Genomic DNA, 17528 nt, shown 5'->3' on the forward strand with positions numbered 1-17528 from the left:
GCTGTTCCGGGCTTTTCCAACTGGCATGCGTCACTCCTATGCCGACCGGTGACGTCACTGGTGGAAACACTATTTCAAGGTTAGTGGGCAGAGCCCGTCGCATTGCCGTAGCGGCCGCCGTCTGGCAGTTCGAACATGAATACGGCTGCGGTGCCCCTGGTGGCTTTGGTGGCCTTCCTGGCCACACCGGCGCTTGCTGGATGGCGTGAGTATTTTTAAGGGCTGTTGCTCTTGTTTTTGAAAGGAGGAGTGAATGCCCAATAGTTACTTTTAACCGAAAACCGAAGCACGTGTTTGCCTTTCTGTCCGGTTTTTTGACCACTTGGCCTCATTTTCATGTTTATACCCAGCATGCTCCTGACATTTCCATGGGGCTTTCGTGCCGTGCCGTGCCGTGGAGATTATGCTTAAAATCTTCTGCCCCTCCTGACCTTGTACAAACATCACAATTTGAACTTTCCATTAGCTGAGAGCGACCGTCTCGGCAGAATACATTTTTGGATACGAGACACTGGTACGAATGTCACGGACAAAGTCAATTTCTCTTTTAAGCGTCAGTTTCTGCAAGTTCACGGTAGCAGTGGCCAGATGGAAAAAGGGTTGTTTTGTTAAGGGCGGCTAAGTGCTCTATATTATGGATGGGGTTAGTTAATTTTCTCCTCTTGGTAGGAGTGCGAAGGTGGTCTGTGCAAAAATCGTTTATTGCGTCTGACAGGTTTTTTGTAGAAAGCCGCCTCAGTCCGACCGCATCAGCTTCCGTATCGGACCACCTGAAGCCGAGTCATATTTGACTTGAGCGCATTACGTATGGGATTTTCCATCCCCATGCTTGCCAGTACCGAGACGGTGGTCTTACTGCAGATGCACACTTTATGCAGCACCGGCAGACATCCTGTTTGTAATCGAAAAAAGCAATGATTTATAATTTTGCGTTTCATCGCATTTTGGCTGCTCTTGGCCGAGAAATCCAATGTTGCTGCATTAATCTTTTGATGAAATGCACATTTGCTGCACATTTTCGGGCAACTGGTTATATCATTATGATCATTTACCTATTAGCCCTAGTTGATGAGCCATTACTTTTAATCAAATCACGGTGTGATCAATCTTAATTGATGATATTTAAGTATGATGTTAGCAGTACTCAATTTTCGGACTAAGCATCATGTCATAATCAAACTGGTAATGATTATGAGTTATGAATGACTAACTGTTATTGATCATTCCCTTCTCGGCTGAGCTGGACGTGAGCCCTCTAAGTTCACACGGCGCCGGTCATTCTGCCATTCGTTATAATGTTCGCCACTTACACATTTCTTGTTTAAATACCCCACAGGCCTAAACGAAACATCCCACTTTCATGTCTTGAGTTTTATATCGCCTTTATTCTGCACGTGAGTTCAAGGTTACAGTCGCGAGGGCACCAAAACAAAATCTCCGCCACCGCAGCGTCCAACCTATAACACAGTCATCACGTTTGCAGCGCCATCTGATCCGAACCAATCCTATCGAATGCAGTCGCCGCGGGAGGCGAGTGTACTTGCCAGCAACGGCTGTCCCGACTGGCAGCAGCCATTCAAGGGCATCTGCGGCGCAGGCCGCGAGTGCTGCTTCAAAGGTAACTTTGCAATTAACTAACTTCACATACTAAAGTTATGCAACTTAGTAACGATAAGGAACTAACCAAAAGCATGCAAAGTGTTCAACTTGTACAACGCATCTAGTCGCTATCACATTGTGCCTAACATTTTGCAACTGCCTGCGATCTACTGGCGGTAGATTCAATATCGCATAACAGCGGGATGTCTCTGTGACTGTAGTGGCATATCAGTAACTTATGCTTTGTCCTTGTGTGAAAATGTAGCGAAAAATGTCACGCTCAGCCTAGCTTGCGAGAACCGACATGAGTATGTCATTTATCAAACTCACCTCAGTGCTATCGAGCTATACACTTGTTGTTAGCATGAAACATCATGTTTTGTGTGACCTGTATTTGCCTCTTTATTCAGCTATATGCAGTGGCCAATGATAATTCAAGTACAATTCGTGTATCATCCGTCTGGCATGCGTTTGCTGATGTAGTGCTTGTTCTACTTAAAACGAGCCGCAACCAATATCACCTTGCAAATAAGACAGAATATATTCTGAACGAACAGCCACCATCTTGTGTTGTAAGTCAACGCCAAAGCGTCATTTGCCGCTGACATGTTGTGATCTGGTTAATGGTCATCACCATCACTTCAGAGCGGGAGACAGCCTTTACCAGCATAACGCCACGCCCGCACTGACCACAAATCTCCTCATCCCATTGTCAGCTCCATGGCGTTCAAAATCTGACGTCATTGTTTCTTCTTCAGACTATCAAAACCACAAGTTAAAGTGTGGTCCAATTTCGGGGGCGATTGTACTCGGCCGCGCAGTTGTGGCAATGCACCTCAGCACAAGAACGCCTTCTGCCCGAAGAAAGGCCAGGTCTGCTGCATCTGGCTCTTCTGAAGAGGCCGGAGCGAGGCACAGCGTGACCTGCGCGGGATCTGGAGAGAAGCTGGCGATGATCTGGGGTATTTTGAGAATATCTGAATCCTGAAGTTGTGCCGGACGTTATCTGAAGGGAATTTAATGGTGATGAGAGCGTTGGTGATTGTCTGCAAGTAGACTGGACATAATTTGGGGCGATGGTATTGTCTGCCAACTTCGGATACCAACTGGAAAGAAAGTGAGCTGGAACTTATTTGAAGTGTTATAGATATGATCATGGGGTGTTGGGAAGGCATTCTGGAGATGTTTCAAATAAGATCTGAGCCCTTTTATGCTTGGCGAAACCTATCCGGACGAAAAGAAATTGCACCCTAAATGGACATCGTTATATAGCCAGTGATATAACCGCTGTAATATCGGAGTTTTATGCTTTGGCCGAGCTTAGGCACGTACCACATGGTGTCGCAGTTATTCACAAGTGTGCACTTTCTAAAGGGCGCTGCTATAATGAAGAATATATAATACGCCTGGTTTTTAACCTGGTCTTATGACCTATGACTATCTTTATTGGTGTCGAACGCGAGCAAAGTTGTGCTTGCATGCATTGGAGTGGTTCCTTTGAGCTTTTCTGTGCATTTACACTAACATAAGATATTCTTTGCGTCGAATCGCGTGTTTTTGTTGTTGTTGTACAGAGAGACGAGAACACCCTGAACCAATTGCAAACACCTGAAAGCCGACTGTCGGTATGCCAATCCGCCGTAACCCTCTTATGAGCGCGCCGTTAGCAGACACGCTGGATTTATTGGGAGTTGGAGAAAGCTTCGGCAACGAACCGTTAATAATGCGGCGGGGCATCGTTAAGCTGAAGAGTTTGACCTTTAAGTTGACCTGACACCTTACGTGTCAGGTCAACCTGAATGCTCTGGAACAAGAAATCGGATCACAAATATGCGGCAAGGCAGCTTGGGCGTTCACTAGTGCTCAGCTTAACCCGATCCCAACATATATATATATATATATATATATATATATGTATATATATATATATATATATATATATGTGTGTGTGTGTGTGTGTATATACATATATAAATATTTATGGATGCCATTAAAGAGAACGTCAGTCTGTTCATCGTTGCATGCGGTGTTCAGTAGGCTGATAAAGCCACATGCCATGCACTCATGATGGGCACCTTACCACCAAACAGTAGCCACGTTCTAGCCCAAATCATCACTATGGCTTCACCGGCGTACGTTGCTTCCTGGCTTGCAGGCGTGACCCTCGTAACCACAGCAACGCTCAAAGGTCACGGATGACAGGACGGACGCTCGGGCTGGACCGGAGCCTTTGACAAGCTGTCAAAGGTCACGTGACGGATGTGTGACCTTTAGCCGACAGCCCACTCCACGCGACACGTGAACCGCTCAGCGCCGCTGCCGAATGACGCAACCAGGGGGAGCATCATGCCTGCAGAATCGTGTGCTCACTGCGAACTCGCGCGCCCGACAAATACCAGTGACGTCAAGCATGAAGCGGGAAATTAGCTGTCGATCGACTCACACTGGTGGACATTCTGCCTCCCGCGCGCGGTTGTCGGAACACCTGCGGCTTCTTTGCAGTTGTTTCACGCAGAATCGTATTTATAATGCAATCGAATTTATTTCATGTAATTTATTTTATTAATTTATTTTGTTAATTTATTTTATTAATTTATTTTATTAATTTATTTTATGTAATTGAATTTAAATTTTGGCAACCGGACTAAAATCACGGCACTTGTTGTTCCACATCCCAACCCCACCACACCCTAGCCCCGCCCCGCAAGCCGGTGCGGCACGGGTGAATAATCAGGAACCGAATAAGATCTGCTCGGATATGGCCGCGGCGGTGCTGCCAAACAAGCAAAACTGAGCTGAGCAGAAATACACGTTGTTCAGACATGATAAAAAATGAATATACAAATGCGTGGCAAACGCTAGCAATGAAAAGTATAAAACTATATAAATAAATAACAAATAGAATAAAATAGCATCAGTAAATATGTAAATGAATAACAAATACATGGAGTTAGATTTGCTGCGCGGGGCTTTGCATTTATTTCTGATGTCATCGGGCTTGAACGTGGCTTTAGGATGACCTGAAGACATTCTGAAGGTCATCTCGAATCTGGTATGAATTTCAGCGGGTTTATGAAGGCTGTGAGATGATATGGAGATGACCCAGAGACCACCAAGCTCCGGATCAGACCTGGGAATGATATGGACCTACGATAAATTTAAATTTGATCTATGAGATTGTGTTCGATTGCTGGTATGCTGGCTCATGTTGCAGCCGACTGTTGTGGATCATTGCGGCTAGGTACGAACAATGTGGAGCAAAATGCAATGCCAAAACTGATAACTTGACGAATGCGTTTGACCAGATGGTATTGAAAAGCAGACGAGGCCGTCATTTCATGAGTTGCGTCAGCGAATTTGGAGGAAAAGTTAAGATTTGTTCATGACGCATATGCGAACCTTCACCACACATGGTTGGGGAACTGAGATGCGCTAGTTGACAGTCTTACCTGAGGTCGCATCAGCTGTTCTTCAGCACATTGCCCCTGTATTTCGGGTACGCGGATAGAGTGACATGGCCACCTGCATTATTGCAGATAGATTAGACTGCATTATTGCAGATAGATTGTCGTTGCAGATACGTGCGAGGAGACCCATGCAGTCAGTGGCTTCCAGTAGCACCGCCTCACGAGCCGCACAGGTCTGCAGGAATCCGGCTCCCGCTCGAGCGGCGGAACGAAAAGAAGCTGCCTATGTCAAGTCTGCGAAGACCACATGTGTCACACATCGCAGCATTGGATGGCGCAGACTGCGGATGTCGTGATGCTATGACACTAATAGACGATTTCAGGTATCTTAGGGTGAGTTAAGTCCGTTAAGGTCCTCTAAGTTAAGCCCGCTTCAAATCACGGAAAATAAACGGCAGCGTCAATTTGTTTCAACGATTCCTTGTAGTTAGTTTTATTGTATGTACATCATCATTCCGGAGGAAACCGCGGCTCCTGTGCGACACTATTCGTTTAAGTAGATAGACATCGATTGCATTAATTCGAGCATTTACATGACGTTAATTGACAGCGATTACAGCGGCATGATGATGTATGGGTAAGAAGCATAACCTTAATAAAGCTATTTGCTAAAATCACAAAAAGAATGCTGTAAAATGCGAACGCATTCTGCACGCAACAAACTCAGGTGTGTATCACCAACTTATAGGATAATGACGGTTAAGAGTATCCATAAAAAAGCCACTGGATCACGGGGTGATACTCTCCCGAAAGACGACGATAACAATATGATTATGGTAAACTGTACTCCTTTGATATAAACCGCGAAACCTGGAAAAGCATAAACGGTCGCACCGGGAAAGAAACAACGCAACTGTACATATACCGCACGGCATCCCATCCCATCCCATACCCATCCAGGTATACACTGTCGATCTTTCGCTGTCCCGTCACTGTTGGTGTGCGCCGCGTTTGAACTTCGCTGGCTGCAAGATCAGTGCATCCTCATTGATCGAACGACACGCATGGGGCACTGAACTGCCTTCGACGCATCGTCATGGTCTGCCCAACTCCAAGAGCTCATGGGGTGTCCTAGTCGGAGCGCGCGCGGCATACGAAATTACACAGTCGTTCTTGCACACGTAGCAAATTTCTTCTCCCACTCACGGTCATCGCTTTACGGACCAAGTGCGCAAGAACCGATTGGGCTCCAGCGAGTCCAAGAACTCCTCTCCGCGGGCGTCCGAACTGTTGGTTCGCAGGTGGGCGGTAGATGGCGGTGGGTGACCTTGGGGGTTTAGAGAATCCGGGTAAGGCGTGTCATCTGGAGCCCGCGGCGGAGACGGCGCCAACCGCCCTGGTCGCAGCCTGAAACTGAGGAACACGACAAATCAACTTAACTCCCTTTCCCCTGTGACATATCTGAGCACCTATACGCGCAAGCCTCGCTTCATGTCGAAACAGACGTCTCCTGGACCAGAGCCTGCCTACAAAATAATGCAAAACGTTTCTGTACACGTGTTCCATGCTGCCTCTGAGGCCTGCGAGGTCGAATCTTTACTGGTTTTTCGCTCGCGGATTAATATGGGCTACAGATAGATTTTCCATCATCATCATGTCCGATAGCGAAGGTCCGACTCGATCTTTGCCGTTTTTTCGCTTGCGGATGGATATGGGCCACAGATAGATTTTCCATCATCATCATGTCCGATAGCGAGCTCCAAAAGTACAGCAAATTACAAAGTGATGACGCCACAGGCGCGACGTATCACGGGATAAAACGTTCACCGGAACGACTTACCTTCACCAACACATCCGCCACCCGTGAGGCCTTGGCCATTCTCGCCCTCTAGCCATCAGCCATCACACGGTCATCAGTCCTTTTCGAATATTATCCGTCTGTTCACTTTTCCCGATGCTTTGGATTAATTTGTTAAGGTTTAACAAACTGAGACACGGACTCGCTGTTTGTGTTTTGACAATGGCAAATGGTCTCGTCCCAGGGATAAAGGCCTCTGCTCATGGAGGGATAAGAGTGCAGTTATTATACATCTATGGAAACAACACATGCTGCTATTTTGGGTGAATATTGTTATGGCCTCCTTTGTTGCGTTTGAAGTCGATACCTTTTTAGTCCCACTTAATCTGGCCAATACTGATTCAAGGTACCATGCTTTGTTTCCTGTTCGTGCCATATTTATCCTAGGCAGAGTAATGCAGCAAATATCTGCCATGTTAAGGGTGCGATAACCCACATCTACTATTCAAAAACCCCAGCTCGTTAGTTTCTCTGCAAGAATGGTAGGTAAGTGGGCAAAAGCCCTAAGTATGGAGCAGCTTCGAAACAGTGCCTTTTAGAGCCCGAGCCCGGAGCGGAGCCCGACTTTTTGTACTTTTCACTTATTGTTAGATGAGTCGCATGCGACTTCATCACTACTGTCAGTTTACTCGAAATCCTTCTGAATAGATAAGAATGTGTAGTATTTCAAGTTACCACCTATGCAGGCGAATTTTCGTTTAACTCTTGCTCACCAATATGGCAGAATTACATTTCATTTGCCTTGTTTCTTCCAACGTGTGTGTTCCGTAATGTTTGCAACGCATTAATGTGTCGAAATGTTTGGTAATAATTGCTACGAAAACTTGAAACACTCTGTTTCGACAAAATGATGTGCGAACATGGAGCCTTCATCCCGCAACTTCAAACTCGCCTGTGTCATATGCTACAGTGGCTCTTTTCGAGGCGCACTTTGGCTGTGAGAATGAGAGCATCACATCGTTCATAGTGACGCACTGACCCGATTTTAAACCAGTGCGCTTCTCGGTAACAGGCCCTTGACGCCCGCTGGGCCAATCAAACACGTTCTTTCATTCGCACCAGTAGAGGTGCGCACGAGGGATGTCACAACGACGGTGGTTGCGACTGCAGTGAAAAAGCGTATTGATGTTGCAAAACGTTAACAGCGTACTTTGAACTCGATAATTATCAAAATTAATACACTCATTACGGCTGGACAGCGCAGTGGCACTACCCAGTGCTATTCTAGGACATAAATGGTTTCGAGGCTTCACTAGAGTATGCTTTAAGAACATGCCCCAAAGGCGGGACACTCCCTTTAACACTTTTAAGTCATTGCATGTGTTAACAGTCTTTCTTTATCTTAGTCGAGTGATAACGAGCACAACACTTCAAATGATTTCTTACCCCTTTACGTGGTCAATCTGCGGCATATCCGACGGCGACTCGCTGCAGAAGCTCATGGTGGCCACGCCCACTTCGGTTCCATCTCCCAAACTATTGGTCACCGACTGACGGCGAACGTTGGGGCCGACCAATGGGCGCTCAGGGTTGAGCACCGCCGCGAGCTGATTGGCCGCTCGGCTGCCGGCCGGGTAGTTGAGGCTACCGTAGCGCTTATGCGAGCTGGGCTGGGCGGGGCTAGGGTCAGCGCGCCTGCGCACCAGCGTCTGCGACAGCTGCTTGGCGTCAGCCATGTAGTGCCCGGGAGAGACCTGGGTCGCGGAGAGACGTCTGGACGGCTTGCTGCGAGGAGAAACATGCAAATTCTGATACATGTCATCAGGCACGAAGACACCGACACAATGGCAGTGTTCTACTTGCCCACCTGCGTTTCGGTGATGTGTTTCCCTTTCCTGCATGGAAAGTTTTGTTGCAGTATGGCTCACTTCTCCGGAAGGCCAAAGGTGATACCGGTATGGATAATTGGGTGGGGCCAGACCGGATCCACATTCGGATCCAGACCAGGTCCGGATCCACCACGGTATGCAATTAATTAACAGTAACGGCCGGAACCAAAGAGGGACACCTTGTACAACAGGCCTTACGGTATAGCTCCAGCTTGCGATGCTGAACCCCCGCAGGACAACTAGCATCCTGCTTCCTTCAACTTCCAACTTCAAGCAACTTCCAACAGCAAGCAAGAGCGCGGGACAAAAAAAAGCGGCGAATCCACCGCTTGGATATCGCTGACCGGTCCACTGACCAGTACAGCGGCGTCTGGAGCACCAACGTCAGCCACTGACCAGTACAGCGGCGTCTGTAGCACCACCGCCAGCGGCTCGCTCTGCTGGACCCGCTTCTCCACCATCTCGCGACTCGACCGCCCGCCGGCGTGCTGTGACGTCATCGGCGAGCCGCCGCTGACGTCACTGTTCACAGTAGGCGGCGGCGTGGTGCTGTAGCCGCTAGCAGCCGGCGTCATCGTCAGAGGAGGGTACGGGGACGTCTTGCGGTCCCTGGCGGGTATCGGAGGCGTGCTAGTGCCGGCAGTGGCGGATTGGTGGGGATGCCTGTCCTGGATACGGAGCGCTAGGTAAGACAGTCATGTGCATATCAATCGCCAAAATCGAGGGGTTTCATGTGCTCTGCAAGTGATTCACATGGGGAATTTGGCCGAGACTTGAAGCGAGTATTGCTGTGTTTGTGTCTGTGTCCTGGCTTGGTAGGAAACTTTCGTTGAACGAAAATGGAAGGTAATGGGTACAAAAAGCATAATATTGTGAAGCATAACAGGTACATTGATCACGCTTGGACAATGAATGCGTTCACTCGCTGGAAAGTGATTAATGTGGACCTAGAAAAGCTGCAGAGCTCGTATGTATAGCAAAAATTAGGTTGTGTCTTTATCTTGCCGCTCTTACGTCGAGAATGTGCTTCAAGGTAGGATGCATAACTACGTTCAGCTGTTTTCACTTTCTGCAGAGGTAGCGCAGAATACGCTTGAATGTTTGGTCATAAACTACATTCGCTGCGAGTGCGTCATAAGCTTTAACCTATTACCTGTTATTAGCTTTGAGCTATGAGCCAGTCATAAGCATTACACAGCGTTTCGCGTCGCATACGCTACGCGGAGAAGAGCATGAGCAACAAACGTCGGTAAAGGTGGCAACACCAGACCCTTCTCAACCACCGCTCCTGCGCGCCACACCGTGCCTCCAACGCACCTCTGGCAGCTCTTGCAGCAGAGGATGCCGAGCGTCAGGGCCATGAGCAGGAAGATGGTGAGCGAGAGGCCGATGATGATGAACTTGAGGTTGGTGAAGAAGCCGCGACTCTCCTCGACCGCCGGCCACATCCCCGCCACGCGCACACCCTGGTCACCGCCTGAGGCCATCTCCGGGTCACCGCTGCCCAGCCGGCTGCAGGCAGAGGGACACGGCGCGTCAGGACCCCGTCGCGCGGAGTAGACATTCTAAACGAGTAGACAGTCTACAGCCGGTAGATAGTGTACTGCTAATGGACAATATACAGCTAGAAGATAGTCTCCACTAGAAGTCTACAGTTAGCAGACAGCCTACCGCTAGTAGATATTCTGCAGCTAGTGGATAGCCTGCAGTAGTAGAAAGTTTACCGCTGGTAGATAGTCTACGGAAAGCATAAATTTTACACAAGAAGGTAGTCTTAGTCAAAATGTTAGTCAAAAGTATACACAAGTAGATAGTCTACCGTTAGAAGAGAGTCTAGAACTAATAAATAGTTTACACTAGTGGCTATAACCAACCCCCATGACCGCGATGAAATAGTGTGACGGCCGGAGCAGGCGATCATAGATGCAAGTCATATATTCGACGCCCAACCGACCCTTTGCTATAACCCTAGCGGCTGCATGAGGGGCTGTTTACCAAGTGACCATCTGTGTTACACCGCAGCCAAGTACAAAGCTTTTACATATAGGGCGTTGGCCTAGTACAAGAGTAGATAGTCTACACCAGGAGATGGTCTACAGTTATCAGATAGTGTACCGCTAGTAGATAATCTAGAGCTGGTAGATAGTCAACACTAGTAAAAAGTCTACAGCCAGTAGATAGTCTACAGCCGGTAGACTGTTTACACAAGTAGAAAGTCTACGTTAGTACAAAGCCTACACTAGTAGATAGTCTACCACTAGAAGATAGTCTGCAGCTAGTAAAAAGTCTGCACTAGTAGCTGCAGACTAGTCAACACTAATAGACAGTCTACAGCTAGTAGATAGTCGACAGCCATTAGAATGTTTATACAAGTAGAAAGTCTACGTTAGTACAAAGTCTACTCTAGTAGCTAGTCTACCGCTAGAACATAGTCTACAGCTAGTAAATAGTCTGCACTAACAGCTGTAGACTAGTCTATTCCTGAGAGCGGAAAATATGACGCATCTTTCCTTTGAGAAAAAATCTCGTTTTGTGTGTCTTTTGCAAAACAACACAGTTTGATGCACATGTGTGTGTACAATTCGTCTGCCTCCTAAGCTCACCCCGCGTATTATATAGGTATCGTGGAAAAATTGTGAACACGCCTGTAGACACGTCGGCCACACGGAAGTCCGCTTCCGCTTCGTGTAATCATGTACGTATATATATATATATATATATATATATATATATATATATATATATATATACATGGAATCATGTGACAGGCGGAGCAGGCAAATACAGATGCAAGTCATATCTCCAGCGGCTCCATCGACCTTTGCTTTATCTCTAGCGACTGCGTAAATTGCTGTTTACCGAGCGGCGACCTGTGTAACACCGCAGCCGATCACAAAGTTTTTACATACGGGATGTTCACCTCGTGCGAGATGCAAAGAAGAATGACCTTGAGCTTCTGGCCTTCGGCATCGTGAGTTCAGAGCTATTATGCTGATTGCACTCGACCTTTAGTATACAAGAGAGAGCAGTTTAAACTCCCAGCTCATACCGTCCTGTGAAAGGTCTGCACTCATGCCAGAGACGTGCGCGCGTGCGGATCTGTTCAGAGGTTCGCAAGCCAGTATTTACGCCGCGAGACGAGCGTTCGCAGACCCCGTTCAGAGGTGCAGCGATCAATACTCACGCCAAGAGGTGCTCATGCCATACGATATTCATACAATAAGGTACTCATGCCATGAGGTACTCGTGCCATGAGAACCCACGCCACGTACTCACACCAAGAGGTACTCATGCCAAGAGATACTCACGCCATGAGGTACGCACGCCATGAGAACCCGCGGATCTACTCACGCCATGAGGTCGCGGCTGCTCAGCAGGGTACGCGTGCGGGGGTCGAGCGCGTACAGCCAAACGTCCGAGTACCGCTCGTCCACCAGCTGACCGTCCGAGTGCGGCGCCACGCGCAGGATCCGCACATCGCCGCCGGCCATCTCGCTCAGACCCCTGGGGCAGGGCGCAGGGGGGAGGGGAGGTGATGATGGGATGGTTATGGTGTGGGGCGACCCAGGCAGACCGGGTGGTCACTGATTCGCATAGAAAGATAGTTACATGCACGCGCATTTTCCAAAGATATTATATAACATATTTTGTATGTCTTTTGGTATAATAGCTTTTTCACCATTGGCGCTACAGCTGGAAGTGCAGATTCTAGCGCGCGAAACAAACGAAAGTATACCTGGTATCAAGTTTCAAAATGGAGCCTCAAATCTAGTGCCAAAATTTACGTTTTGCGGTGCGCTTGCCTTTGATGTCGACACGCCACCTTACCTCGAATCATTATAAGCATCATGTCAAGCTTGCTGTCGCCATTCCATAAGCTCATAAATGCAAGCAGTACACGAAGGCAATCTCAGTGTTCATCTTGTAACGATTACCATGCGTGCAACAAAGACGTCGTTGATTGGGCGACAAGCAGCGCCATCTATTGCAAGAATGTCAGCGTTGTCTATAGTGTGAGCACCAGCGTCATCTATAAAAAGAGCACCAGCGCCGGCGATGAAGCTCAGCCGGCGCCATCTGTACCTGGATATGACGTCACGATTTTGCCGAATATGTTCGGAAGTCTGGTTCAGCTTTGCTATCATCATGTCCCGGGAATCCAGCACGTATATCTGCAAATGACAAATCTGTGAAATATCTGCATACCTCAATATGCATTGCATGCCTTTATATATATTGCGACTATTTGAAATGCAGCACACGTAGCCACAGCACGCAGGTAACACTAAATGGGCGCTGTGCAATGCTTACAACTGGGCGTACTGATGACATCTAGGTTCGACAAAAGACATTTAAAATGGCCGCCAGTTGCGTACCTATCTTTATGTGCCGCGTGTATTCCCCCATAAACATAGCGGTCTCTTTGCCGACCGTACCAACGTAAAGCGATACCGCTCGGCAAGGACGTCACGTTCTCCAGGGCACCCAAGCAAGAGGCGCTGAATTTTTGTCTTGGCTGAGGATGCATGGCAACTTTCGGCTCCTCATAATGTTCCGGTTATTCATCGATGCATACAGCCGTTCAGGCTATTTACACACTGCAAGGCCGGTGGCAGTTCCATGGAAGGGAGACCGAGCCTCAAACCATCCATTCCAAGCCCATCGTCTGAAATCCACCGGCTCCTTCGCCCCAGTCAGCAGCGCCTTCCATCTCCGGCACCGCAGACAGCAGCTCACCAGCCCCTTCACGCACTTCGCCACTGATGCTCCCGCTGCTCTTGCTACCCGAAAAGCAGAGGAGGCGGCTTACCAGAATCTTGGCGCGAGTGGTGTGGTTGGCCGTGTCTGTCGCGAGGATCTGGAGACGGTGGATCCTCTGCGCCGTGTCGTCCGCCCGACGCAGCAGCCACACCTGGTGCGCGGAGACAACGTGTGACGGCGAGAGACAAGGCGCGACGTGGAGGCAATTTGTCGTGGAGAGACAACGTTTGATGGGAGACGGCTCGTAACAGGGACCGCACGTGACGGGAAGGTCACGTGCAAGAAAAGGAGATGTGCGACGGAGAGGCCACGTGTGACGGTTTGGAGACTGACTGAGAACGCGAACGAATGACTGAGATACAAATATGAGTGACAGGAGGACAATCCATGCAGAACAAAACCTTTAACAGCGTGAAGTAAAGTTACGTAAGACCTTTATTAGGTATCACTGTCACTGTCCCCCTGTCACTTTGGTGACAGGAGGACAATCCATGGCGGAAGGTGACGTCTGACGGGGGCGGGAGGACTACTGTAGTTGAGAGATAAGAAGGCGGCATACTGAGATCACAGCGATGACCACGGCAGTAATACTGAGACCATATGCACGACGGCGACAGAAATACTGGGACCACAGGGGTGACTGATACTTGGCGAATGAAGATTAACTCAGCTGAGGAGACAACGCGTGGTTAAGGGACGCAGGGTGGCACACATAAATGACATGAGTGAGCTTTGGCTTCGGCATGCTTGCGCTATTCAGTCGCATAAGCATGCAGTGGAGATGTACTCCTGGTTTCACTTTATGGTTAAAACCAGGACACGTGTTCAAATCCAAATTCCTTTTATCAAAGCTTTTCAAAGCCATGCTGGTGACCAATATTAATCCAATAATGCAAATAGTTTTGAATCAAGACCACAACACACCTAAGCTTACCTGCCCGTTCGTCGGGTCTATGCTGTACATGGCCCGTACATGTCGGTCCGTGGCGTTGAGCGAGTATGATATATTGTCGTTTTTGTCGCCATCGGTTGCCTGAGAAATTCAAGTCGGATTCAAGTCGGATTCAAGTCGGATTCAAGTCGCATTCGTTCAGCACGGATTCAAGTGGAACAGAGAAGTCATCTACTGATTCGGGCATTTTGATATTATTCCGTAGTGTAATTCCTTGACGTAAGATGCGCACCACATTTGTCATCGGAAGTTGTACCGTTTTCAACAGGCATACAGTAAGGAGTACAATAACCACAGCACATGATTCCACAAATTTTGATTTGATCCCAGCAACTAGCGAAGATAATTGTCAACCAGCCCGTGTACCTCGTTACTTATGAAGCTTCACACGAGTCCACAGTGTCAGCGTGGTTGCGTTTGTAGGCAAGATGTACACACTTATGTGGACATCATATGACGCAGGTTTTTATCGCCCGAATACACCCGGTGCGAGGCACCACAAAATGAAACACCAACTGCCCCTTCGATGTGTTCAAAAGCTAAGGGGAGTGTTCCACGTATGTCTGGGGTTTTGAACTGGAACAGCTGAGTCACGTAACTTTCGAATCGCTCATATCTGGTGCTCGTCCGCACGACTTTCAGCTGTAACGACTGTCAATTGGCTCTCAGTTTATGCTGTGCAATGTACGATGACGGCGGCGCAGTCAAATAATGACGTGTTGAGAAGCATATTTAAGAAACAGAGAACTTGTGTTGTCTCAGGCAATCTCTTCCAATTAAAAGTATGCCAATAGCTATGAGGGAGCTCATTTCATCATATCTGATGCTTGCTTCAAATCTTCAAATGTGGAACATTCCCTTTAAGCTTAATGAATGCCAGCATCTAAATCGAGCGATTACAAAAGGGGGACGCCACCCCGATATGTCATCGCGGGCATGCGCACAATTCTGGTCAGCAGAACCCTACACATCCCCTGACCATCCCTTATTCACTCACCTCCATGTGCATGACTTCAAAGCCGTAACCAGCGTCGTAAGGCACGCCCACAATGGAGGGCAGATCGGTGACATTGAACCGCGGCCAGTGATCGTTCACATCCACCACGACGATCTTGATCAGGGCCTGGTTATAGCGTAGCTCGTCCGCGCTCGGTCCGCGGTCGGCGGAGTTCGGCGGCGCTCTGCGAGGCGACGGGGGCTGACCTTCAGCAGCCGGGGTCAAGTACGCGTCAGAGCTGGCCGGCAGCAGGTCTGTCGTCACCAGCAGCCACACCTCCCGCGTCTGCTCGTGGTCGAGCGGACCGCTCATTTCCAAGAAGGAATTGTTCGTGATGACGACGGCTAGGCGACCGGGCTGTTTGGTGCCGTTGACCGGATTCACCGTCCATCGGCGCTGCTGGCCGGAGGGGTCGAGCCGCCACGGCATCCAGATCTTGGCCGCTCGGGTGTTCTCCTCGACGCGGACCTCGTACAAGCGCCGGTCGAATGCTCGCGCCATTTCCACCTGGCTCCCTTCCGTGGCGGTTAGCTCCAACACGGCAAACGCGCGCTGGCTGGGCGAACCCAGGTCATAGGCCGCCAGGGTCAGGCGGAGAACGGTGCCAGCAGGCGAGGTCACATTACGCGCGGCCGTCACCGTGCCGGTCTCCGCGCCGATCACGAAGTCGTCGCTGGGCGTGAGGATCTTGAAGCGGACGGCGCTGTTGGTCGAGTCACTGTCAATATCGTAGGCGGAGACGTTGGCAACGACAGTAGCTCGGACCAACTCGGTCGGCGTGCGTATCTTGTACACAGCGTACGGCGCGTCCGGTTCGTTCTGGAGCCCGCGCGACGTCGTCACCACGTCCGCTGACGCCCGTGAAGACGGGGCTGTTGTCGTTGAGGTCGCGGAGCAGCAGCGTGACATTTGCGGCGGCACAGGATCCGCGGCAGGCGTCCTGTACGCTTCCTTCCAGCGGTAAGCTCGATGCCAGGTCGATGCACAGCTGGCGGCACGCCAGGATCGGCACGCGCGCCACGGTGGAGCGCTCTGAGTCCACTTTCCCCGACAGGAAGATTCGGCCGTCCTGGGTGATCCGATAGGAGCTGTCGCCGCTGGGGATGCTGAAGAGCACGCGGTCGCTCTCCGGCGACGTCGTCAGTTGTACCGTTCCCACCTCGACGTCCGTGTATTCTCCCTCATCCATGGAGAATGTCAGGTTGTGCTTGACCAGCTCGGGCTGTTTGACAAGCACCACGTCTACCATGAGAATCAGCAGGTCCTTCCGCTTGCTGCCCTCCTGCGACTGGATTCTGAGGACGACCTGGCCGGCACTGCGCAGCGGCCTTACCACTCGCACCAGGTTTTTCTCGAAGTCGATAGCGAAGTGTCTGCCACTGCCGGCTTCACCAGCTTCACCACCGCCTGGCCACACCTCCGTCACATCTCCTCCATCTGTAGAGTTATCATCTCTCCCTGCAGGCAGCGGTTGCAGGGAGATGCTTTCTGGCAGACGAAACACCACAGAGCCGGTAGGAAGACCGGAAGGGATCCGTTACCGTCGCGCGCAGCACGTCCGATGCATTAGCCCCTGGTGTCGACGTCAGCAGCTGTGCGAGGATCTGTGAGGACTCGGACAATGCCCCTCGAGCGAAAGTCACGCCGGTCCGTAACGTTGTCTGCTCGGCGACCTCCTTCATCTGGTCGTGTCTCGTTTTCGTCGCGACCGTGAGTGGAAGCACTCGGATCCTCGACCGGAAGGTCGCTCTTCGAAGCGAGACCTACGCTGCGGATCGTTGTGCCAGTCGCCGACCCTTTCAGTGCGCCTGAGGCCGCTCGCGGGGTCAGCTCCGTGACCTCCTCTACATCCGGATTCCTCCGAGGTTCCCAGTCCTCGATGCGAACGGTCAAGGAGCTGTTAGATCGCAAGCCGTCCTCGTCCGTGACTTCCAGCTCGCACTCGAACACTTCCCGCTCAAACTGAGTCGCGACCACGCTCACCAGCGCCAGGGCGCTGACTTCGAACGCGCCCTCGCAAGGCCGGTCGGCGGAACTCCAGCTCACTGCGCACCTCGTCCGCATCGCTGACCCTGATGGCCGGGGTCACGGTGGCCAGATCGCCAGCGGCGGCGTCGGCGGCCAC

General features: G+C 50.0%; 1 protein-coding gene and 1 long non-coding RNA gene across 2 annotated transcripts; one reads left to right on the forward strand and one right to left on the reverse strand.

Moving 5' to 3' along the window:
- Positions 1-1541: 1541 nt before the first annotated feature.
- On the forward strand, positions 1542-3146 carry LOC119104431 (uncharacterized). Its single transcript, XR_005094922.1, has 2 exons — positions 1542-1618; positions 2358-3146. It is a non-coding gene; the product is annotated as an uncharacterized LOC119104431 (long non-coding RNA).
- A 1639-nt stretch (positions 3147-4785) lies between these two features.
- LOC119104750 (protocadherin Fat 3) lies at positions 4786-17467 on the reverse strand. The gene is made up of 11 exons (XM_037228470.1): positions 17317-17467; positions 16260-16861; positions 15404-16222; positions 14389-14487; positions 13504-13605; positions 12777-12865; positions 12045-12197; positions 10011-10205; positions 9090-9302; positions 8251-8589; positions 4786-6419 (listed from the first exon to the last, which is right to left on the reverse strand). Exons 1-11 carry the CDS (start codon positions 17465-17467, stop codon positions 6215-6217), a joined length of 2967 nt encoding a protein of 988 aa, XP_037084365.1. The 3' UTR covers positions 4786-6214.
- Between the last annotated feature and the right edge of the window lie 61 nt (positions 17468-17528).

Source organism: Pollicipes pollicipes, unplaced genomic scaffold (assembly GCF_011947565.3).
Source record: "Pollicipes pollicipes isolate AB1234 unplaced genomic scaffold, Ppol_2.1 Scaffold_6052;HRSCAF=7182_pilon_pilon_pilon, whole genome shotgun sequence".
Lineage (NCBI taxonomy): Eukaryota > Metazoa > Arthropoda > Thecostraca > Pollicipedomorpha > Pollicipedidae > Pollicipes > Pollicipes pollicipes.